At 41.7% G+C, this 24,498-nt stretch overlaps 3 protein-coding genes across 5 annotated transcripts in view; 2 read left to right on the top strand and 1 right to left on the bottom strand.

The window, feature by feature from the left end:
- The window catches only part of gab1 (GRB2-associated binding protein 1), a 194,961-nt gene that overhangs the window by 127,234 nt on the left and 43,229 nt on the right, over window positions 1-24,498 (top strand). Inside the window, exon 2 of one of the 2 annotated variants that reach the window (XM_084005739.1) lies at window positions 21,028-21,108. In XM_084005739.1, the coding sequence (XP_083861865.1) occupies window positions 21,037-21,108 (72 nt within the window). In that variant the 5' untranslated portion in view covers window positions 21,028-21,036. Of the gene's footprint in view, window positions 1-20,968; window positions 21,109-24,498 lie in introns of those variants that run through there. The other variant, XM_084005745.1, reaches the window with a different exon arrangement.
- Window positions 18-7,867, bottom strand: smarca5 (SNF2 related chromatin remodeling ATPase 5). Its single transcript, XM_084003009.1, has 24 exons — window positions 7,621-7,867; window positions 6,269-6,376; window positions 6,014-6,180; window positions 5,822-5,922; window positions 5,620-5,720; window positions 5,321-5,500; window positions 4,788-4,943; window positions 4,560-4,691; window positions 4,345-4,413; window positions 4,124-4,233; window positions 3,814-4,040; window positions 3,278-3,399; window positions 3,000-3,152; window positions 2,775-2,907; window positions 2,506-2,654; window positions 2,293-2,415; window positions 2,094-2,201; window positions 1,841-1,954; window positions 1,617-1,739; window positions 1,367-1,499; window positions 1,159-1,277; window positions 761-973; window positions 569-679; window positions 18-481 (listed from the first exon to the last, which is right to left on the bottom strand). Exons 1-24 carry the CDS (start codon window positions 7,690-7,692, stop codon window positions 416-418), a joined length of 3,090 nt encoding a protein of 1,029 aa, XP_083859135.1. The 5' UTR covers window positions 7,693-7,867; the 3' UTR covers window positions 18-415.
- On the top strand, window positions 8,514-16,604 carry usp38 (ubiquitin specific peptidase 38). Of its 2 annotated transcripts, none has more exons than XM_084006732.1 (11): window positions 8,514-8,651; window positions 10,195-10,885; window positions 12,015-12,153; window positions 12,243-12,372; window positions 12,593-12,694; window positions 13,092-13,250; window positions 13,356-13,549; window positions 13,707-13,800; window positions 13,902-14,008; window positions 14,411-15,758; window positions 16,403-16,604. In XM_084006732.1, the coding sequence occupies exons 2-11, from the start codon at window positions 10,204-10,206 to the stop codon at window positions 16,565-16,567; spliced, it is 3,120 nt and encodes a 1,039-aa protein (XP_083862858.1). In that variant the 5' UTR covers window positions 8,514-8,651; window positions 10,195-10,203; the 3' UTR covers window positions 16,568-16,604. The 2 variants fall into 2 exon arrangements, with proteins under 2 accessions (XP_083862858.1, XP_083862859.1); XM_084006733.1 differs by having other exon boundaries at window positions 8,522-8,651; window positions 12,018-12,153.

Below are 24,498 nucleotides of genomic sequence, written 5' to 3'. Positions count from 1 at the left end.
TACCAAGAGTACACATATTTTAAAAAAACGGGAAGTTTATTTGTAACGTTCAAAAAGACATTTTCTACTTCACATAGGAAGATAAAACAACAAATGTTTTCTTAAAAATAAAAAGGGAGCATATTGTTCCAAGCAGTGGAATGTGGTACAACCAACAGGCATAAATACATTTATTTCAATTAAGTACTAGTAAAAAAAAAAAGGACTAGCAATGAAAAAACTAAACCAGCACAGCTGCAGTGTTGATGCAAGTGACAAGGCAGGCTTATAAAAGAGCCTTTCCTAAAACCTAATACGATGAGGTCAGTCCATCGGGGGGTTTTACACAGTACTTTATCACAGCCTGCAAAACAAACAGACACTCGGACTACCTATACCGGACACTGTACGCCATAGATTCAAGTTGTGAACAGCTTCACAACTTGAGCTTTTTTCTGCGTCCACGACCATCTTGGGTTGCGTCTGACTTCCGTTTCTGAGCCTAAGACAGGAGGAGAAAATTATAAGGAAAGACTTCACGAGCAGCGACATAAAACTTCCTGCAATACGAGATGGATTGGAAACTTACCGAGGTGTTCTTTGGGCCGCGTTTCTTCTTCTCAGCCTTTTCCCTCTCCTCCAGCTCCATGTTCTCTCTCTCTATCAGTGTAATTAGGGTGTTGCATCGCCTCTGGAGCTCCTACACACACATATTTTTCATTTTAAGCAACATAATATGCCTGAGAACAAAAGAGAAACGGACAAAGAAGCCAACACTTACCATGGCAGTCCTGGATTTGAGGAACCAGTCGAAGCGGAACTGAGGCGAGTTGCGAATGCACTGACGCAGCTCGTCGTACACGCTCTCCTTGTCGAATCCCAGCTTGTGCAGCATGCAGATAAGGAAGCGGTCCTCCTCCTCTGTGTAGTTCTTGCCTTTGTTGGTGCCATAGGAGATACGGAGCTGATGGAAGGGAGCCTTGTATCGACCAATCTGGGCAAGGAAACGTATTGAGGGGCCGTTCATTAGTTAAATCAAGGAGATCCGATTACGGGATGAAGAGACAATTTGTTTATCAGTGCAAGATTTAGAATTAGTGTTATCACAACGCTTGATTTGAAGCTCATTAGGTAGTTTAAACAACGAATGAAAAGCCAAACGGTTGACACTCAGCTTACCTTTGAGTCCAGTGCTTTCTTGATGCTAATCCGTCTCTGGATCCTCGCCTCTCCTCTCTCTATCTGGGCCATGATCTTCTCAATATCCTGCAGCTCATTGCAGCGCTCCCAGAATACAGCTGGAGGGACAAACAAGTAGGAATACACTAAGTATGCAAAGTAATCCAGAGTTTGCCTGTCGGGTACAGGACAATAAATGAGTAATTACCAGAATATTCCATGACTTCCTCTGGCGTTTTCCCCTCAACTTCTCTGGCAATGTTCTCAATATCATCTCTTCCCCACTTCTCGTTGGCTTTGATGAACTGGTTGAAGTCACGTTTGTTCCAAATAGTGAATCCCTGCAAAGAAGCACAGTTCATCAAAATACAATACAATTGAGATTCAGACCTAGAACTTTTAATTTGGACTTGCGACACAGCCGTGAATTGATTGTATTTAGGGAGAATAATCATTACCTGTTGCAGCAGGTTCTCCTTCTCCTCCAGTTCCTCCTCTGCAAGAGCCTCAGCCTCATCAATCTTACCCTGCTCTTCTTTCTGGAGCTGGGCCGAATTCGGCATTTCTGGATTGCGGGGAACCTGGAAACACAAACTGACTTTAGAGACATTTCTAAAGACGTTCCAACTCCAACCAAATGTGATCAAGTCATCAACTTATCATCTGAAATACATATTTGTACCTTGTATCCTATAGTCTTTCTGTAGAACAGAATTTCCTTTTCTAGAAGCTCAAAAAGACGTGGAGGGAAGAACTGGAAGTCCTGGACATTTGGCTGCTTGGGGGGACGAGGAGCCTGGAAAATGAAATCAAACAAATTAATGTTATACCTCAACCAGGGTAACATGCCATCCGTAATATGAGCATTGTAATTACACATTCTGTTGCATTAATGCCTTATATCTAATAGTGTTTGCAGAGCGATCCATCCCTACCTTGGGTGCTTTGGGCTCGCTGACTCGCAGAGCCTCTCTGAAGTAGGCATCAACGGCGTAATTGGCTTTCCTTTCTCTCTTGGGTGGCTCGATCCAGTTGGTAATGACCTGAAAGAAGAAGCACGAGGGAAAACAAGGTAAAGGCACAATGGTTCATGCTATTGGAATGAAAGACTGACTGATGTTTTTTTACTTTTACCTTTTTCTTCTCTCTGTAATCTTCTCCTTCAAATGTGTACACACTGCTGTTCTCTGTGTCCATGGTGAAGTTTCTCAGAGTGCTCTCACCCAGTGAAGACAGCTTCTCCTTCATTTCCATAGTCTGACAAATGACAACATCAGAGTTTTAATTTTATGGTTTAAAACCTGGATTTAAAAATATATATATTTTCTCTAATGCATCCAGACTCACCTTCTTTTCGCCTCTCTCCAGGATTTCATCAATGTCATCATCTGTGATCTCACTCTGTTTGGAAGCAAACACATGTGTGGCACCGTGGCGGATGATGGACAGCATCTCATCCTTGCCCAGCTTGTTTGCACTTGGATCAACAAGTCTCCCTGTTAAACAAATAGAAGACAACTTAGTGGTGTCCTGTCATCTCCTATTGTTTCTGTAATGTACCAATTACACCTTTCTCAGAGATCCTTTGTACGAATGAGACGAGGAAGAGGCGTTACCTTGCTGGATGACAATGGAGTCCAAGCGCAGCTTCATCTCGGCCCTCTCAACAATCCTCTCCTCCACTGTGTTTTCAGTGATGAAGCGGAACACGCGTACCTGCTTCTGCTGACCAATCCTGTGAGCTCGGTCCTAAAATACAAAGATAAAACTGGTCATGGCACTTGCATCTGAAACCAAAATTATTATTCAGATCCTGTATCTCAGCACTCCAGACCACTAACCATGGCCTGAAGGTCGACTTGGGGGTTCCAGTCCGAGTCGTACAGGATGACCACATCTGCTGTAGCCAGGTTGATACCCAGTCCTCCAGCTCTGGTGCTCAACATGAAGAGGAACTTAATACTGTTGGGCTCATTGTACGCATTGATAGAGATCTGAAAACACACAGATACACAGATTTACTAAACTCATCTTATAGTTTACTGAGAAAGCTAGATGGTAATCGAGCGACGTAAATCTCGAGCGTGGCCTCTTCTTATACAAGATCTGAGCACCACACCTGTCTCTCCTCGTGCGGTGTCTGGCCATCCAGGCGGCAGTAGCCGTAGTTCCTCCACATGCAGTAGTCCTCCAAAATGTCCAGCACCCTCGTCATCTGACTGAAGATGAGCACACGAGAACCTGGAAAGGAACGGTGGTACAATCAGTCCAAGAAATGTAGGAAATAAGCAAACCTCCCACATTGTATTTTAACTTTAAAACTAAAGAAGATTAGGCAGTCAGTTATATTCGTTATGAATGGGTGAATGACAGCGTTGGAAAGTAAGTACATTAAATTATAATTTGCAACATAGATAAGAGATGGGTCCAAAAGATAAATATAAATATGAATATAGTATGATATTACTTGTATGTGAAATGGAGTATTTTAAGTATGTTGTATAGGTATTTTTTAAGTACTTCTTCTGTCATGTATGAATGACAAATACAGGTGTTATTATTCTTCCATCTTAATATTATACATTTTCAAAATATTTATACTATATCCAAAGATGATCGTGACAAATTCCCCTGGCAGCATGGCCATGTACATACCCTGCTGCTTCATCTTGGGTAGCAGCTTGTCCAGCACCGCCATCTTGCCACTGTTCACCACCAGGTGGAGGTCAGTTGTGTATGGGGGGCCGGGCTCGGCTCCGTCGAACAGGTAAGGATGGTTGCAGCACTTCCTCAGCTGCATGAGAACGTTCAGCAGACGCATCTTGTCCATCTTACCCGCTGAGTTCAGGATGTCAATGTCCTTCATCAGGATCTTTGTGTACCTGTGACATGAGTTAGTATTACATACCAGTGTACTATCTCAAGTATCCAGATTATTTCAAGCTGTGTAACTGAAGATGCTTACCACTCTCGCTGCATCTTGCTAAGGCCCACATACATCTTGATCTCCTTTTTCGGAAGCAGCGTCTTCTCTACGTCAGCTTTTATACGACGAAGCAAGAAGGGGCGTAGAACCTACAAAACACAAAAAAATGGCAGATTGAAAGATTGCTTAACCTAAGAAAGAGCAACGCACCTTAAAATTCACAAACATTAGATTTGATGGAAGGAAAACTCAATACTTACAGTGTGAAGACGTTCGACCAACTTCGTATCACCCAAACAGTTGTTTGTGTCGAACCAGGAATCAAAGTCCTTTGGGGGGGAAAAAATAATAATTTGCACCAGAATACATTCACTTTCTTCCACACAACAGACTTCAACAACTTCAGTAGAGCTAAAGAATACCAACTTAAAAGTGTGTAAAAAGTCTCTGTTGTGCATTTCTAGTTGATTCTTACATCTGCTGAGTTGAAGACATCGGGCAACAGGAAGTTCAGCAGAGCCCACAGCTCGTGAAGGTTGTTTTGCAGGGGTGTTCCAGTCAGCAACAACCGATTGGTGGTCTTAAATTCTCGCACAATCTCCGATAGCTAAGACAAAAAAATTGCTTTGTTAGGAAATCTTGTCAAACGCCATGTGGTTCTGACATATTCATATTTACATATTTGTTTCAATGGCTGTCTGACCTTTGATTTCTCATTCTTGATTCTGTGAGCTTCGTCAATGACCAGGTACCTCCAGTTGAATTTCTTGAACACTGCCTTTTCAATGATGAGCATCTCGTAAGAAGTGACGCAGACATCCCATTCGCCAGGCAGCAGCACGTCTCGGATGAGGGCATTCTGAAATTGATACAAAAACATTCTGGGTTTTTTAAAAGTGTAAATTTGAGTTATTTTTCTTTAAAAATCAAACGATTAAGTGTCAATAAATAATGCTGATTTCGCTAAATTTTGCACCGGTTATTTTGGTTTGGGTACATTTCACTGAACTAAAACCAGTAGCCAATTTCTTCACTTTCTTCACTTTCATACAACACATTCAATCCCACTTCAAAGTGTAATGGTCTGTTGTACTGCTGTGATCAAATATGCAGTCAGGTTTAATGAAAAGTAAGTCTGCTATCTAAGCTGTTGTATAAGGCCATGCATTACAGAATAAGAATATTTGCAGTTGCATTGGGTGTTTCAGACAATCATTATAACCTGACACAGCTTACCCTCTCCTCTCTGTCTCCGATCAGGCAGACTGCACGGAGCGAAGGCACCCATCTCTTGAACTCATTCATCCAGTTGTAAAGGGTGGACTTGGGCACCAAAACCATGTGTGGACCAGGGATGTTTCTGTAGTGCTTCATATAACCCAGCAGGGAAATAGTCTGCAGAGTCTTCCCCAAACCCTGAGAACCAGCAGAGTGTGTGTGTTACGATGGAGCAATAAACACAACAATATTGTAAGATAAAAACACTCAATTTTAAATGCAGAAGTGATGAGTTTTTACTGTTAGAAAGTACTGACCATTTCATCAGCGAGGATGCCGTTGATGCCATTCTCATACAAAGAGATGAGCCAATTCAGACCGCGGACCTGATAGTCTCTCATTTTTCCACATTTGACGTCTAAATGAGAGAACGGGAAATGCATTATCACCACTTCTGCTCACCACATTTACAATATACCTTTCTTCTCAAGCCTATATTTAAAAAAAGCAATTGCTTACAGGAGGGAGAATCGTCAAAACGAGTGCAGACATTAGTAGTCTTGGTGCTCTCATTCAGAAGCTCTTCATCCTCCTCTTGCTCTGTGCGGCGGTGTCGGTTGCTGTTAAAGCACAGAAAAGAAACGATGATTCATGATCCCAATGGGAGTACACTTCCTGAAATTAGATACAAATGTGTGGACATGTACTCACTCTCCGGCAGACAGCAGGTTCTGTTTCTCATCTTTCTTGATGCGAGGACGCCCCGGCTTCATCTTCAGGGGGGAGGTGGGGGTTTTCTGTGCGGCTGGTTGGATGAAATGAGCAAACAACTCTGTTTGCTTCAAGAGGTATTCAAATCTGTTGGTCCGGTCTGTTTGCTACATAGACAGGGAGACAGTTCTGTTAACGTATCCAAGGATAGTGTAGTGACATATGTATTGAAAGTTACAGAGTAAGTGCACTTACCACTTTCTCTTCATACCCCGGAGCAGTCGTGGACGAAGAGGCATCTTGTCCATCAGCCCCGGCATCTGAAGATGACTCTTTTCCAGCATCTGAAGAATCAGATTTCGGCTGAGTAGAAACAAAGTAAACAAACAGTCTTGTTTAGTGGCTATCCTCAGATTTGTACAACAACAACGGACTAGACAAACTACCAGCTCTGTTTTGGAATGATCTCTGGTCCCTGAAGAAGAAGCAGGAGAGAGGCACGGGATGGAAAAACTCCTGGCTAGACAAAAACATCTCCCAACCTCCCCTGCACCACATATTACATGACATACACACCCTGAAGGAAGTGCGTGTGAAGGAGCACTACCACAAGTCTTTTGTACTTGCTGCTATTACCAACGCTCTAAGTGGACCAAACCTGGATTGAAAGTTAATCACGGTGATCAACCTTCTACACCAGTAGCTTTGCAAGCATAAACTCTGTACCATGCCACACTTAAATTCACTGTTTTGCTGCATTCCATGCTGCTAACATTCACCCCACCATCCAGCTTGATTCCCTGTAATACTATTTATTTGTTTCAATACATGTTGTATGTACTATTTATATGAGCATGTGTAGTGTTCAACAATCATGATTTTCACAATGTATTTTGTATATAGTACTCGAAACAGTTAGGGTTACGTTACTACGCATCATATATGCGTCTGTTTATTGACTTCAACTGCTGTGACATCTCATTTTCCCCTGCGTGGGATCAAATTAAGTTTGTATATATTTATTTTTTACCGTTGTGGATCAATACAAAGTGCAGCGGAGGAAAAAGGTCCGAAGACGCAGCGCCAGTAGCATCATGAACCCATAGCTGCCCCGTCCCACTGACAACAAAGACGCGGACGGGACTGGGGGTGCTGCTCGTCACGGTCGCGAGGTTTTTCCACGATCCGGATCACAGTCACAAGCAATTCACTCAATGAAACTGGACTGGGAGTAAACACAAGGCACGCTGGGGGGCTTTCAACGAGATGGTCTGGTTGTCGCTAGCGTGGCTAAGCTAGTGGCGTGAGCTCTTACGAAACAGGCCGGCCTTGTCGCTGCTCTGCGCTGTAACGTTAGCTTCAGTCCCGGGTGAATGGGACGGAGCTGTTGTTATCGTGAGCTAACGATAGCGCCGCCGCAGCTAGCTAGCTAACTGGCGGGCTAGCTAGACCAGCCCGCAGTAACATTGACAAAGTGAAAGTTGAACACGGTCGATTTTTAGGAAACGGTAGGTAAGGGACAGAGCTTTCCAGAGCTCGTGACTGGTCTGTGAAAGATGTACGTGATATTGAGAGAAGACAACGTTACTCATTTAGAACCATCTTACCTCCGCTACTTCGGGTTCTTCAACTTCAGTCGGCTCTTCCCGCTGTTCCACGCAGCTTAAGAGTTCGGACATTTTTATCGAAGTCCCTCTTAGATTCGGATATATCTTCGGTTATTTGGCGCCTTATATGATCCCGTATAATAGCCGTTGGAGATATTCCTAACGTTCGCGGTAAAAGAGACCTATCCTGTTGTTGATATGAAAGACACACCGGTGGGTCACAGGCAACACGTTCCCGCTAGCAAGATTTTTCTCGGGCACCCGCGTTCACACAGCGCCAACCGAGTGCGCGCTATCGCGAGACTTGATTGTGCTGCCTTAAGTGGTTGGAAGTTGTTTTGGCTCAGTTGATTTCCTTACAGTTGATTCCATTTCTGTACAAAAAAAGTATTTACATTGCAATCAACAGCAATATTAATATTGGTTAAATCTTGGATGGAAGATACATAGATCTATTGTACTCCTTTATGATTACAGCTGGTGTTTTCTTTTTCCTGAGGAAATTGGAATAGCCTCGTAGTAACAATAATTTCAAAATATGCTCTGATCATTCCTTAATCTATTATGTAAAAAAAAAAAAAAAACTTGGGGGAATTGTCCCAATGTGAACGGAATAGGAACAAGTCTAAATCAAAAGCCAACCTCGCCCGGGACCTCCAAGAATTAAATGGACGAGAGGCATTTGAATGCAGCATGTCAACTGAACAGAGACGTTTCATCATTGCCCAAATATCTTACAAAAAAATAGTATCTTGTGATTCGACACGTCCAAAAACACCTGTCGCGGAGAACCACTGGTGATTTCATCACTCAAAATGCAGCTGACAAACAGGCAATATTAAGACGAAAATCTCCTCACACAAGGGTCCTTCCAAATTGTCTGTCCACAATGACGTCGGTGAAAGGGTAATCAGCTGATTTTGAGCGATCAAATGAACCAACATAACATGGTTTTATCTGTCAAAACACCGTCAACATCTACCGACAACTGAGGATACTCTGGGTGGACATTGTTGTCATGCGTTATTTTGGTAAGCAAATATCGTTAAGCTTCTGTATCGCCCTTAAACATGACGGTTTTTATGCGAAGTCAGAGGGACCCAACGTTAGCTAGCTAACGCGTAGGCCTGCTTGGTTGCTTTGTTCGTTTTAATGTTGTCGAGGGATGTTAGTAACAACTGTTGCTATGGAGCGGCACGATGGGCTCCAGCGGTTTAGTTGTAATTAACATTAGAGCCATTTTGAACCAGCCATTTTTGAATAAATACCCGTTGGCGTTACAGCTAGCGTTAGCAAGCTAGCCGCCTGTATCCACAGATAGCGGTTGGTCACTGTGCCCCTTAAGCAGCGGGGAAGAGGAAAACGTCCGGTGTGCAGTGATGTTAAATACGTATAACATAGTAATGATTCTGTGTTGCGGCAGATAGTTAATGTAATTTGGACGTTAAAAAAGTAAAAATATAATGACATCATATTATGTATCTCCACAATGAAACTGACCACAATTGTGACAAAAAATGCTGCAACGGATCTCACCTAAACCACTACATCTGCTTTAGATCTGTTCTCATTTTAACATATTAGACTTTTCAAGCAACGTAATGTATATGTTTTATTAAAAGTAAAAATCTGTGTTTCGGTTATTTGGCTTCAAAGGGTCTATAGAAATATGATGACTGTTTAACAACCTATGATTTACAGGTTTTCATTAAAAAACAGTGGTTGATTAGATCAGTCAAAACAAAATGATACTAAAATGTGAAACGTTTTGCTTCCGGCTTCTCAATTATAAGGATTTGGTGCTTTTCTCCATTTTATATCATTGTAGATTAATTGTATTTAGCTTGTGAGCTGTTAGTTTGATGAAACTAACGATATGAAGACATCACGTTGAGATCTGGAAACCTATGTAGCGCATTTCAAACTTTTTTTTTATTGAATATTTTTGTAAAATATTCATCAAATGAATGAAAACAACATTGAAATGACAGGTTTGTTTCTAATTACATCCTAATTTAAGTTTAGTAGTCATTCGTAGTTTAACATTATATCAAAACAAAGTTTTTCTTTGCACAGCGATTTAGTAATCATATTGTGTGTGATTTTAAAAGCACAATTGTCTCATGATGTAAAGCACCTCTTTTTCGCCTCAATAGTCACATCACAGCTTAGTCAATGAGCTGTAAATTCCCCTTGCAACACGTTAACGCTGAGTACACATTGTCTAGCTTTGAATGCTCACAGTGTGCGCTGAATGAATGCGGACAATTTGTGGACTCTAAACTGGTAGAAAGGACCATAATATGCAGCTATAGACTTTTCCACAACAGACATTTTGACTTATAGTAGGAAAAGCACAGGTGTAATGATAAACTAATGACTGATCTATTGTAATACTTCTATAAACCATGACCGTGTGACAGTGAGCCATCATGTACACTACTAAGACCCTGAAACTGTATTAATTATATATATGTATATATTGTGGTCTGCACATTTATGTTACCGATGAGTGCAGAAATGATGTGACCTTTTTACGTGTCGGCTAATTATTTCCTCATTTGCCTTCTGCAGACCGTCATCATGGACAAGATTTTGGAGGGCCTTGTGAGCTCCGATCACTCCGTTCCAGTGAAGAGGGCCATTGTGAAGAAGGTAGTGGAAGCAGCAGAGAAAGAGGTGACAGAGGAGCAGTGTCAGGCATTGTTTACTCTCACCACCCGCCTCATCTTGCTTGGTGAAGATGCTTTTCAGAGGCAGATCGGCTACCAGGTTTTGGAAGCCTACGCACGTTACCATCGGCCAGAGTTTGAGCGCTTCTTCTGTAAAGACTTTGTCCTCGGCCTTCTCCAGCAGGGCTATGGCCAACTGGACCGCAAAGACCCAGCCATAATAGACTACATTCATTGCTGCCTGCGGCTCCTCATCAGCTGCCCCTCGGTGCTCGAGAACTTCAGCGTGATTCAGGTGGAGGTTTTAAGGATGGTGTGTGAACGTCCCGAGCCTGCTCTTTGTGCCCACCTGAGCACTTTGCTGTCAGACTTTGTACAGTGCATCCCGAGGGATAAGTCGGGCGTTTTGTTCTGCCAGCAGTTGGTGAGGACCATCAGTTACTTCCACTGCTTTGCTAGCCACGAACGGGAGCTAAGAGAGTATGTAGGTCAGGTGACTAAGGTTAGCACACTGCTGCAGAACATCTGGAAGGCGGATCCAGCCACACTGCTTCCTTCACTGCAGGAAGTGTTTGCTATTATCTCTTCCACAGGTGAGTTTCTTTCCTATCTTCCTTCCAAAATAATAATAAAAATGAATAAATGGGATACACTTCAGAGGATTCAAATATTTATATTTATAATATGAATTCTTCTGTTGGATAAGTTTAGGGGCACCCAAAATTAGGTACAGATGTTCTAAAGAAGCTTAAATATGAAAAATGGATTTATTCATGGATTCATAAATGTCTGCCCACCAGTAAGGAAAAAATAGAATTTGTGTTTGGCAGCATGGGACTATGACTTATACCTCTCCCCCCCCTTAAATCGTGGTTGTTAATAGACGATTGAACACCCCGGAACAGTTACCCTGTTTCATTTTGGTTTTTACAGGGCCATGCCAAGAGCTGACTTATTGTTGGATGTTCATCCAAGAATATTCAGTGTTATTGGCAAACTGATTATTTTAATTTTGGAGGCAGTGGACTCATTTTGCACACATCACTGCCTGGAACAGTTATCTTCAAACCCACAAAGAGTGTATTATCTTCAAGGACAGATGGTGAAGATGTAGTTGCTGTTCAGAATACTTGAAGCTGCAGTTCTTTTGTAGATTACATTTCAGGGATGTCCTCCTGAGCCTGTTGTGCAGTGTTGCAAGTCACTGAGCTGTAGAGGAGCAGAAAGTAAACAAACAGAAGGCAGCAGTTTCAATTAAATAGCCACACTGACAGCATGCATCAGTGAGCGATGCGAGCAGTGACACTTTGGGCTAAAAGGCCACTCTGCCTCTATTTCAGTGGCATTTATCAGGTGTGCTGTGCTGATGTCAAAATTCTGCCCCAGCAACATAAAGAACACTCAAAATGCAGAGCTATTAAAGTATGTAAAGCAGTATAGGTGCATTATTTCAGACTACTATAGCTTAACTGTGATCTGTGCAGTTGTATTTAATGAAAAGAAAATGCTATTGTAGTCCACTCAATTTCAGCAGATGTTCAATAATGTCATGTTAAAGAACTGAATTGGGGGCTGAAAACTTGATTCTAGTCTAAAATTTGAACAATTCTGAAGTCTGAGTAAAAACATCTATATTTTAACCCCACTTTTTTCCACATATATAGAAAAAGAAAAGTTGTGGTTGTGTACTTATGTAATATTTCTACTCTTATTTATTTTCAGCAGACCCTTCCTTTGACCCATCTATTGCTCTGGCCAGCCTGGTGCAGCACATCCCCGTCCAGATGATCACAGTGCTCATCAAGAGTCTCACCACAGACCACAATGTCAAAGATGCAAGCATGACTAAAGCACTCTGCAGGTACATCTCACATCTAATCACCCAATATGATTGGCGCCACAGTGTTACCACGTTTGCACATTATTTACGCCCCATGCTTCTCTATCTAGGATGATCGACTGGCTTTCTTGGCCGCTGGCCCAACATGTTGACACCTGGGTCATTGCTCTACTGAAGGGACTGGCTGCCGTTCAGAAGTTCACCATCCTCATAGACGTCACTCTGCTTAAAATTGAACTGGTGCGTAGTGAGACCTCCTTATTTTTGATTTATTATGGACCTCAGGAAGAAGCTAATCTAAAAGGATATGTATCTTTTAAAGCTACACCGATGTTAAACTGTAGTCATGATTCAGCTGGATTGCAGCATTTTATCTTGCATGTATTTTTCCCCAGGGCTGTTGAGGTAAAAAGCCTTGTATAAATGTATTAAATAATATATATATATTTTTTACCCATAGGTATTCAGTCGTCTGTGGTACCCGATTGTGCGGCAGGGGGCGCTAGCTGTCCTCTCCCACATGCTCCTGAGTTTCCAGCACTCTCCTGAAGCCTTCCATTTGGTATGGGATCTCCTGCCACCTCACAGCCCATTTCCCTCTCATATGGCCACTTTATTGGTTTTCCCATTTTCTTCTCTTCTGGCTGAAATTACTTGAAAGCTGCGTAGACTCCTTTTCCCAGAACACCAGGCTCGGCACTGCTCTCCCACTAATGATGTGTGAAGCACTTAAATGCAGAGCAATGGCCCTTGAGTTGGCCAATTTCATTAGTAACTTAAAAACATGAATAGTCTCAACAATTCTCAGCAAATGAGACTGAACCCTCTGTGGGGTGCCTGATGTGCAACTACCCTCTGACTGACCATGTTGCATATTTGTATGACTGATATTAGCAGTGCATTCCAGCACCACGGTGTCCTCACCGTTTTTCTCTCATCTACATCCCTCACTGTCCCAGGTTGTTCCACATGTGGTGCATCTAGTCCAGTCTTTGAGGACAGATGGTCTGCCCACCAGCAAAGCTTTCCTGCTGCAGTTCACTGAGCTGATACACTGCATGATGTACCAGTACTCCGGTTTTCCTGACCTCTACGACCACATACTAGAGGCCATCAAGGTAAAAGAGCATACTGTAATGTTAATAAATAATCAAGACTTAAGGCTTTACTTGTAAACTTGTTAAAAATGCTCTCTATCTTATAACTGAAATGGGTCTTCTCAGGATCTCCCAAAACCTGGAGAAGAGAAGATCAAGCTGGTGTTGAATCAAAGTGCCTGGACATCCCAGTCCAACTCATTTGCCTCGGGTCCTCTGAGGCAAGTTGGAAAGTCTGAGACGGGCAAGACTGGCCTGGTCAACCTGGGGAACACCTGCTTCCTGAACAGCATCATCCAGACCCTCTTCATGGCCACAGAGTGAGTTGTGTATGCAAACATACACACACACACACACACACACACACACACACACACACACACACTTGTTGCATTTACAGTATATATTTGTATCCTGAAACATGGAATTATTATGTATATAGTCGGATTGTCTTTTAACGTTTTGTTTTCTTCACAGTTTCAGGCGGCATGTTTTATCATTAAATCTAAATGGTTCCAACATCCTAATGAAAAAGCTCCAGATGCTCTTTGCTTTTCTTGCACACACTCAGGTTAGTGCTGTGCTGTGTTATAGATATTATAGATTATTATTACTGGTGACAACAACACTTGATGACAGAACGACTCTGCGGTGCATTTCTGTTTCCTGCAGAGGGCAGCATACGCTCCAAAAAACTTCTTGGAAGCATCTCGGCCTCCGTGGTTCAACGTGGGCTCTCAGCAGGACTGTTCTGAGTACCTCAGATTTCTTCTAGACAGGTACAGTCCAACTCCCGAAAGGTTGCTTTAATCATAATAGGAGTGTTTCAAATTAATATGTAAATTTGAAATACAAATTCAATTTTCTTTTATTGGTCCCCTTTCCCAAATGAATAAAAACAGGCAAAATTATAGTTAGTGTATTATTTCTGCGTCACTGAATTCAAAATGTTTCAAAAAATGCTCCTGTTATTGCATAAAGCTTTGAGAGTGTTGAGTTCACATGACTGTGGTTTTATGTAAACCGCACGTTCTTTGGAAATAAAAGATGTGACTATGGGCTTGTTGTTTTGAAAGAGCATATAAGTTCTGCTGTCACAGCAGTGGCACAGATTAAAATCAGTATTTCACTGTTGTATTTTCTGCTCTAATGTTAAATGCCCCTTGTCTCCTAATCTCAAGACTACACGAAGAAGAGAAAACACTTCAAGTCCTGGAATCAGTTAAGCCAAAGGTTGGCCCCCCTGTTGACACAAGCAGCAAAGACCAAACCAGTCAGACTTCTCCAGAGGAGCGTGAAGAGTCATCGTTGACTCCAGCAGAAATCAAACCTGAGAGCGATGGGAGGACTTTGATAGAAAGGACGTTTGGTGGGAAGCTGATCACAGGTATTCGCTGTATGCAGTGCAACTGCATCTCTGAGAAAGAGGAGCCTTTTACCGACCTCTCTCTAGCATTCTGTCCTTCTGCCTCCTCTCAGGGAGGCCCTCAACCTGAGGGACCCTCCGAGGAACCCAAGGTTCTCTGTCAGGGATCTGTCAACGGCGGCAGTGAAATTCCTGAGCCAGGCACGGCCAAATCCCCGGCTAGCAATGTCCCTTTTGTGCCAGTGACAAATGAGCCTCCTCTCTCTGTGCCTGACCTGGTAAACTACTTCCTGGCACCAGAGATCCTGGACGAAGAGAACGCCTATTTCTGTGAGAAGTGCAGCTCCCTCCAGCGGGCAGAGAGGACCATGAAAGTGGTGTCGGCACCTGAATACTTGATCCTCACCCTGCTGCGATTCTCGTATGATGCCAAATGCCATGTCCGGAGGAAGATTTTGGACAATGTCACCATCCCGCCGCTCATGAGACTTCCCGTGCACGCCCCCTCAATGCTCACACAATGTTCCTCCTCGACCTCTTCTCCACTGCAGGTGGATTCTCCCGAGAGCAGCGAGAATCTGGCCAAGAAGCTCAAACCGTCTCAAAAAGATGAGGAGGAAGACGAGAAGGAGAGGATAGATGGGGCAGAGCAGCTAAATAGAGGAGGAGAGATGTCAGTCCAGTCAGTGCCCTATGTCCTCAGCTCAGTGGTGATGCATTCGGGTGTGTCGTCTGAGAGTGGCCACTACTATTCTTACGGCCGTAACATTAATGGAGCAGATGGAACACAGCATCCAGCCAACCACTTTGCCCTTAAGGAGGAGTCGGGGAACGGTCACCCCGAGTGTAGCCTCTCCACTTGCTCTGCTTTCTCAATTCTCCCTGAACAAGGAGACACACTACCTAATAGTGGCCAGGAGGCAAGGGATTGGCTGCTGTTCAACGATAGCAGAGTCACATTCACAGCCTTCCAATCAGTGCAAAACATTACCAACCGCTTCCCCAAGGACACGGCTTATGTGCTCATGTACAGGAAACAGGAGTTACCAGGGCAGAACATAAATGGGGGACTGATGGCAAATGGAATGAGATCGAGCGTTGAGCCCCCCCTGCAGAAAGAACTACTGGATGCTATAATCAAGGACAACAAGCTGTATTTACAGGTATGTGGGGGTGAACAAAAGACCCACTTCTCCCACGTACAGGCATTGTGGTAACGATTTAAAATTGGTCCTCACAAATTAAACCAATGAATGCTACCCGTGCAAAGTGATTAGCGTTAGAGCAAGTATTTAATCTGCTGCTAAGAGGTTTGTTGGCTAATTTGGGCGAATCCACCCTGCCTTTTTTTTTAATTTTTTCATGCTTTACATGAATTGGATGCATAACATCATCACCACTAACCCCTCTAAGCGTGAAGATATTATGTATGAAGGCCGTACTAGATTCCCTCAGGTGGAAAGAAGCTGAGCCAAAACATGCCGTTCTTTTACAGAGCCTGCAGAATAGAAGATTTTTGTGACTGCCAAAGCCAACCTGTCCCGTTACAAAACATGAAGTGTAATTTCACGAGTCATTGAACCGTGGTGTGTAGAGTTGACTTTCCGGTGCACTTTTATAAGCGACTCAAGTAAATCACCCCTAGATGGTGCTGTAATGTTACGTGACATCACTGAATCACTGTCAGTCACATTTAATGACGCCAAGGCTGAATGAACTCTCTGGCGTACTCGTACATTTTAGTCCTGTTTACACGTTTAAAAGAACTAACTCTGAAACATTTCTCTTTCCTCCATGCTGCCAATAGGAACAGGAGCTGAGTGCTCGCACCCAGGCTCTCCAGGCCCCTTCATCCTCCTGCTCATTCAGGCCCAACGGGTCGGATGACAATAACCCACCAGGGAGCTGTGGCCCATCTGGTGGAGGTGGAGGAGGAGGGGGCTTCAATACCATTAGTAGACTGGTCTTCTGAAAGAAAGAAAAAGGCTGCAGGAAACCCACATGAACTGGCACTAAGCGAGCCCGGACTGTCATACCATAGATGTGCATATACCCTCATGAAAAGAGCACTGATATGACCTAAAACACACATTTATGTGCTGATTCTGATCCTACATTTGATTTTGTTGTGACTAAAATATCTTTGAATACCCGTGTTTTAGTCATCATTTAATAGTGTCGGATTTGTTCTGATTCTTTTTTGTGGTCTCAACATTGTAATCTTTCATCAATTCTCCAAATTTCAAAACTTCAGATAGAAAATACTGGTGCAAATGTATTCTCTCCCTTAAAAGAAACAATAACATAATAATAAGCTGTTACATACATTGATGAATATCAGAAACGGCTAGAACCTGCTCATATCTGGCCTGACAAGAGTTTTTATATTACCTCACACACAAACGTGCGAATACATGCATGTGCAGTGCACAGAAGAAAGCATTCAACTGTAAGATAAAGAGACATTGATTTGTCATAGTTCTGAACATACAGCTCACAACCTCTGTTTACTCTTCTGATGTGCATGCAGCTTATCTTCACGAGCTGTTTTTTGATTTTCATATTTGATGCGTGCTTTTCTGTGTTTTACTGGTTTCATAACCCATGCAATAAATGTACATATGACTTTAAAAAATCATCTTGAATAATCATGGTATACAAAACTATATGTGATCTCCAAGATAAAGGCATTTTCAATATGAATATTTAATGCTGTCCTCCCAATAGTAGCTAGTGTGTTCCACAGGTTACTAAACAGCAAACGGCTCGTTTTAACGTGTTTGACAGCATCTTTTAATGTATTCCTTCATTCAGGGAGACTTTTGTGTTCATGCTGATTTTATGTGCCTTTTTTCGATATTTAATGCAGATTTCTGAAGAGGAATTTGTCAGGATACATACTTGAGCTGTACCGTGTTAATATTCATAATGACTTCAACTGTCCCTGCAGTAAAAACAAACCAGTATTTGTTGTTTTGTTTTACTCAACCAGGCAGATTATTTAAGGTTATTTAAAGAAGTATGTTGGCAAAAAAAGGTGGGCAAATGTTGCAATGAGTAACGATTCAAATAAAAAAAAATGATGAAGGATGACAGGCAATTAGTAAATGCAAAATTGAGTGATGGCAAGACGAAGCAGCAGATGGTTTCTGGAAACCTTGTATTAATTTCTGTGGAAATGTGCAAAAAAAACACCAAAAATGAGTAGAGTGGGTTACGCTCAAGCATACCTCAATGTCTGTGTGACCTTACTTGTCATATTTCCACTGCAGAGAATTTATTGACCACCAACTTGAGCACTATATCTTGATTTGTTTTTTGTTTTTGTTGGTTTGGATAGATCACCTACTGTACATCATTTACAATCCTTCTTGCAGTAAACACAGACCTTATCATCATCAAATGTGACGAGATGGATTTGCAAATAATAAAAACTTTATTAATTAAATGCTTCAAAATGCAAACCTCATGAATCCCACTCCACAACGTGCTGATTTTTAGCATGTAAGCGACTGTTGATTCAAAAAAATAAATACAGAACTCATTGTTGCATAATTCATCAAAACAAGCATGCATATAGTCTTTTCTGCTTTCATTGCAAAATATATATTTCACTCAAATGGAAGTGAGTACAGACAAAACCATGACTGAAAAAGGGAACTGGGAAAATCACATGCTATCGGGTTCTTTTCTCATGGGCATAGGACAAACAACAGCTGTGGCAATAACAAATGATTTGCAAAGGTTCCTTTTATAACTAATTAGCAATTGATATGGTAAAAAAAATAAAAACTGCAGCAGCACTAAATCTTTTAAAGGGCATTTAGAAGAAGAAAAAAAATCAATGATTCTCAATTATTAATCGACCAAACCATTACACTTTTCTCCTCACTTCTGTTGAAATGGTCTCTCTTGGGAATGGGACGATATAATATAGTCGATTTAAATGTAATGTCATATTAGGATTTTGTGTTGGGATTTGTAGTTCCATACAGTATACATTGATTTGGCATGTAGGCCTGATCAGTTCATCTACTGTGGCTACAAATGAGTTATACATTTCCCACGTGAACTCAAGATTGATGTACCTGTAGAGCACAGGAATGAGACACAGCATTAAACACAAATGCAAAGTCTCTGCTGCTCGATGTAACAAAGGCTGCAGTGCTAAATATATGGTAGACTACCATGAAAGAGAACTCAACTAACTGGAAACGGCGTGTTGTGTCCTCCGTTAACTGCTCCCTGTTTCTTCATCAATACCGAGGCTGTTGAAAGAGGTAATGTGCCTACTGTGGCACAGTCATTAATCATAGACTAACAGGAAACATCCTTTGGGGGAAGACATGTTTACCATTATAATGGCATTCCAATAAGATTCCTCGGATACCATTCTGGGTGTGCTGGGTCACGTCCTTGCTAGTGGATTAGTAGTGGATGCTCTCTCTGCTGAGTCCGGTATATTGATCAGTTATAGTCACTGGATCAATATTACACTAACCAATATAACCTGAATATTTTACCACTGTGGTATTGGACAGTATCCTGTAGAATTGCTGATTTATCTATCTTAGAATCCAGTTCAAATAAAATAATCACATGCTGCCAAAAGTATATCTCAGATATATGTTTTTGGTGATTTTTAGAAGCCATATTAACAGGTATAAAAATAATGCAACCACTGAAGATAAATGCCAAATTATGTCTCCTTGGTAAATAAATGAACTGCCCCCTTCATACTATTCTACTAACAATACCTATATGTTATTTTTTAGGGTGAGTTTTCTTTGGGGAATACACATGCATTGTGGATAGTGTAGTTTACACGCGTAATCATTTCGTGGGACATTTCTGGTCTCTGAGGTGGATCCTTTCTTTGTCTTCTCCGCAACTGACTGGAGTCCACTTTTTGTAATCACCCAGGGGTGCATGTGGCTCTGTTGCATCACGTTTCACATATGAACCCGCCCCGCAGCCATTTGTTGTGCTTCGGGAACGGAACACAAACGATTGTTGAACTACATGTCCCATGGTTGAAGCTCTACAGTTTTCTTTGCACGCCGCCGCCGCCGCCTTCCCATTCCGTTCTCTCTAAAGTAGTATTAAAGCGAGCGGACCTACAAGGATGCGACATCCGGTAGTAGCTTTCAAAACAAAAGTCCGAAATGACATGCGGAAGGAATGTATTTGCGTCGTAAACACGGGTATTATAACGAAGGTTAATACAACCCACGCGTCAAACTACATTTGCTCTTTGTTAAAAAAATAAAATAAAATATTTTGTTTGTTTGTTGCGAATTAGCATAACTAGCCGCAATTCTGGACGTTTGAACGAATGAGCATTGATAGTTATGTCTGGCAAATATCAACAAATATAACTTAACATGTCCGTATTTTATTAATGAACAGCGTTACGATAGAGCAGGGGTGCCCAACTCCGGTCCTGGAGAGCCCCTGTCCTGCATGTTTTAGGTTTCTCCCTACTCTAACACACCTGATTCGAGCGATTTTCAAACCTGTGACAAGCTTCAGTTGCTTGATAACGAGCGCATCATTAGAATCAGGTGTGTAAGAGCAGGGAGAAACCTAAAACATGCAGGACAGGGGCTCTCCAGGACCGGAGTTGGGCACCCCTGCGATAGAGTCATTTGAACCTGGTTGTAACTAAGGTTTTAAACTAAACTTTTATTTTGAAAGAACCCCCGAGGAGCCGGTCCGTTGCCGTTAGGCCAGTGAGCTTGACGCCGCCATGTTCCAGAGGAGGGTGAGTTTTAGGGAAAGACGGAGCCACCCTGTCAATCACAATTAAGGAACCATGGGAGTAAACTGGTAAGGAAGCTCGGCGGAACCACTGTGTTTATGGTGAAGATTGCTTTTAATCTGCGCAGAGAACGACAACTATGCACGGGTACATTGCGGGACATTTACATGTGATCTCACCAACTGGGAATCGCTCCACTTTGACGGGAATTAGCATGAGGCGTCACGTATAACAACACAAACTTAGCGACTTCCAGTTGCCTGCGCCTATTTTTTTATTTATTTTTTGCCCCCACAGCGTTCCAGTTTGAACACAACACACAAGTCACCGTTGATATTTGTACAAAAGGCGGTGCCGCGGAGGTTTATATCAACTCCGGGCTCAGGATATACCCGTTTATTTGACTACAACTCGTGGGAAATCTGGTCTGTGCATTTCAGACGAGAAGAGCCTGGTCGGCGGGTCGACTTTCGAAGGAGTGACGGTATTTATTCGCTCTCAGAAAACACGAAATACGACACTTTAACTTTTACTTTTTTTCACAATACTTCAACTTTACAGTTTTGAGCTCTGTGTCAACGTTTGTTTTCAGGTGAAAGAAGACACTCCCCGACAACACACGAAGCCAAACGGCACGATCTCCGCTCCAACTCCAGTGAGAGCAAGAAAAGGGAGCAGATATGAGTGGGGGAGATGTGGTGTGCTCGGGCTGGCTGAGAAAGTCTCCTCCTGAAAAAAAGTTGAGACGTTACGTAAGTGCACTTTATATCCTATGTGTTACATCGTTATAAAATAAGCTATAACGCCAAATGTACCAGCTCTTCCCTGGATACTGTTCAAGTGCACGGCCGTGCGCAGTGACAGACGTGTAGGCCTCACTTCGTGTGCATTTCAACAATCCCAAGTTTTTAACAGTTTTCTGAAAGCTTTTTTTTTTATTACTTTTCTCTGTGCAATTTTGCCTTGCAGTCCCTTTTGTGGTAAAGGTGTCTTCACCATGAGGAAAGTGACTCTTACTATCGGTGTTGTTTTTGCTCAAAGGCACTTCAACATTGCTGTTGTTTTGGGTTTTGAGGCTTTTACTTTGAGACAGCCTCTTTTAAATGGCTGGTTCACGCCAGCAGATAGCGATTCAATCTAACAAGATTTACCCCCCCAGAGGATTTGATTTGCACAGAACAATAAAAGAATGCATTGATCACTGTGGGAAGCAATGCTTGGTGTAGTCACAGTCAGTAGGTGGTAGATGGGGGGGATACTCAACTCGCTTTGCCTTGGGGCCAATTCTGTGATATGACAGGGGGCCAGTTAAAAAACGTATTATTTAATCTCTTGGCACACGGATTGACACTTTCTTTTCTGCATTATAATTGTAAATTGCTGTGTTTACATTTGAAACAGTCAAACATTAAGCTTTTAATGGGAACCTCTTCCATAATGCCATCACTCAGATTTTGGAATGATTCATAAATCTAAATGGTCCTTATTTCTAACGCATACCAGATCCACCCCTTTGTAGTTTTTTGTTTTAAATATACAAGTTCTATGTTTTAATGCACTCTTGCACCTTATTTACATTTAAAGTACAAAAAATCCATCCGAATCAGTTTATTTTCATTGTGAATTAGAAAGTGGTAGGCGGGCCACCTATTGCCCCTATTACCCATGGGCTGTACGTTGAGTGTCACTGTGGTAGTTTGACACACCAAGGGTTAAATGATTTACGAAACAACTGTGGAATACATCAGAAGATGACCCCATTCTTGCAAATTCCTAACAGTGTCTTTGTAAAGAGTTGTCAGGTGTGCATAATGACGTTTTTTGACAGAGCTATTGTAATTATTAAGGTTTACTGCCTCAAAACTGACTGAGCACTCTTTCACACGCATGCTGCACACACATCATTCAATGTTACAGGCTTTAAAGTACCACGCAATAACACAGGGACAATACGTGTCACTTTCTCGGCTATTCATTTTTCACAGTAGCAGTGGGTTATCACTGTTTAGTGTGTTGTTCTCTCTGCTTATTTGTTGTGCACTTGGAAAAAGAATGTAGCTGGCAGCAGCGCTGATGCAAGGGCAAATATCTTCAGCAGCACATGTTGGCTTTCAAGTCTACAGCGTTCCTTGTGGATCAGTGGATATCACTGTTATTGATGTTTGAATTATAAGGCCCACAACTTGAGAGGAGGGATGTTTTTGCAGAAACCACCAGGTCCAGTTGAGTTTTGTTATGTAATAAAGCTGAAATTTAGAAACAAAGACACATTTTCACAGGGGTTTCTTGCATTCATGACAGATTCTGATTAGATGTGGAGTTGAAATTTTAGTTCACATTCTACTTGTGAACGTATATTTCTTGTGTTAGTACATGTCTTTATGGGTTGTAATCACTCGCATCTTGTTCATAATTTTTTCTGGGAAAAAAAAAAGAAAATTTTGTACGTATTTATGAGTACCTACCGAAGTTTTTCACTTCTGCATGACTTGAGATAATCTCTGAAAACCAACTGTAAGTGATAATGGCTGAAAATTGTTGTAAATAAAGTTAACAGCACGCTGATAGAGGATTTAATGGTTTTCAAGGGGATACGGCCACAAGCTGCGGATTGTCAGTATTTTCTGAACACAGCGTATAGCCACGAGGCCTTCCCACAGTATGTTATGAGGAGCATGGGAACTGCTCTGATGCTGGTTTTATAGAGAAGACGTCAAGTGGTTTACGACTGATCAGCAAACTACATCGCTATTTGGTTTTTATAGTATTTGCAAACAACTATGCTTTTTTTTTGTTTTAGGAGCTTTTCATTGTTTAATTTTTGCATTGTGAATTAATGGTTAGCCCTAACAAGACAACATGTTAAATACAGGAAATGGTCCATGTCGATATATCGGCCCATATTAGCTCATTGCAGATAGGTCTTTCCAAATACAGTTTTTGGGTTACAATTGTTTAAAAATATATGTAATGTGTTTTTAAATGAATGATTAGTATCATTTGATTAAAAAACAACAACTCTCCTTAATATCAGTGTAAAACATTGTGGACTACCTATAGTATTCATGTTTTGTATAGAAAAACATTTTTTTTCCCAGTGAGTTGCTCAGAATTCATTCAAATCTAAAAAATACTTTCTACTTAACAAAAAGTAGGCTGTTGGGGCCAGGTTCCCCATTCTGTGAAAGATCAGAGTTCTTGGTCACATGAGCCTGTGTAATCCATGGAAATCTTTTTCTTTTTGGCGGATGATGAATTGTTCAACTGTTAGCTATGTAGCAACTCTGCACCAGTTGTTTTTAAGTTAAATCTCAAAACAAATAGACAAGTTGATTCTTTTCTAAAGTATAAATCATTCAGCCGGTAATGGAGCATTGTGACTATCAAGGATTGGTGGGATACATTTAGAGCTGAAATAAGAATTGTTTTTAAGTTGTATTACGTTTGATGGCATCATATGATGGAGTGTGTTGGTTAGTTAGAATGGCTTGTGATCAATGCTCTGAGTATCCGCTCAAAGTAACATCTTGTGGTTGCATCAGGTGATGCTATCTTCATGTCATTGCTACATTAGTCTCGCGTTGTAGAAGGGACTGGCATCGCATTTCCGGGTTCTGGGAAAAAATGCTCTGGCTTGTTTGTATTTCTTTCAACCAATCACAATGGTCTTGGGGCGGTGCTAGGCAGCAAAATAGTGTCAGGAGTAGGGGTGGGAATTGATACGTTTTTATCAATATCAATGCCATTGTCGATGCTGCCTATCGATCCAATTCCTTATCAATTCTCTTACCGATTCCTGAGTAGTTCAATAAATACTTATATACACTATAATAGGGGATTTTAGCTCATAAATTAAAAATAAATAAAAAACGCACCTTGAATTTTTACACATTTTATTAAAAAAGCACCGCAAACCATTATAACGAAAGAAAAGCTCAACATAGAAAGTTGCACACACTTGTTTGGATTATGTGTGTGTCTCCCGTTTGGGCAAACACGGCCAAGCGTAAATCAGGCTTTCCGATTGGCTGTAAAAGCCGCTGCGGGAGCAAATACGAATGTCCGATGCATAAACGTAACTCTATACGTCACTAGCAAGGTGGCGGATGAGAAGTTCATCGATATACATAAACAAAAGGGGG

The sequence above is a fragment of the Eutrigla gurnardus genome (assembly GCF_963514095.1).
Source record: "Eutrigla gurnardus genome assembly, chromosome: 3".
Classification (NCBI taxonomy): domain Eukaryota; kingdom Metazoa; phylum Chordata; class Actinopteri; order Perciformes; family Triglidae; genus Eutrigla; species Eutrigla gurnardus.
This window is presented reverse-complemented; position numbering and strand designations above follow the sequence as displayed.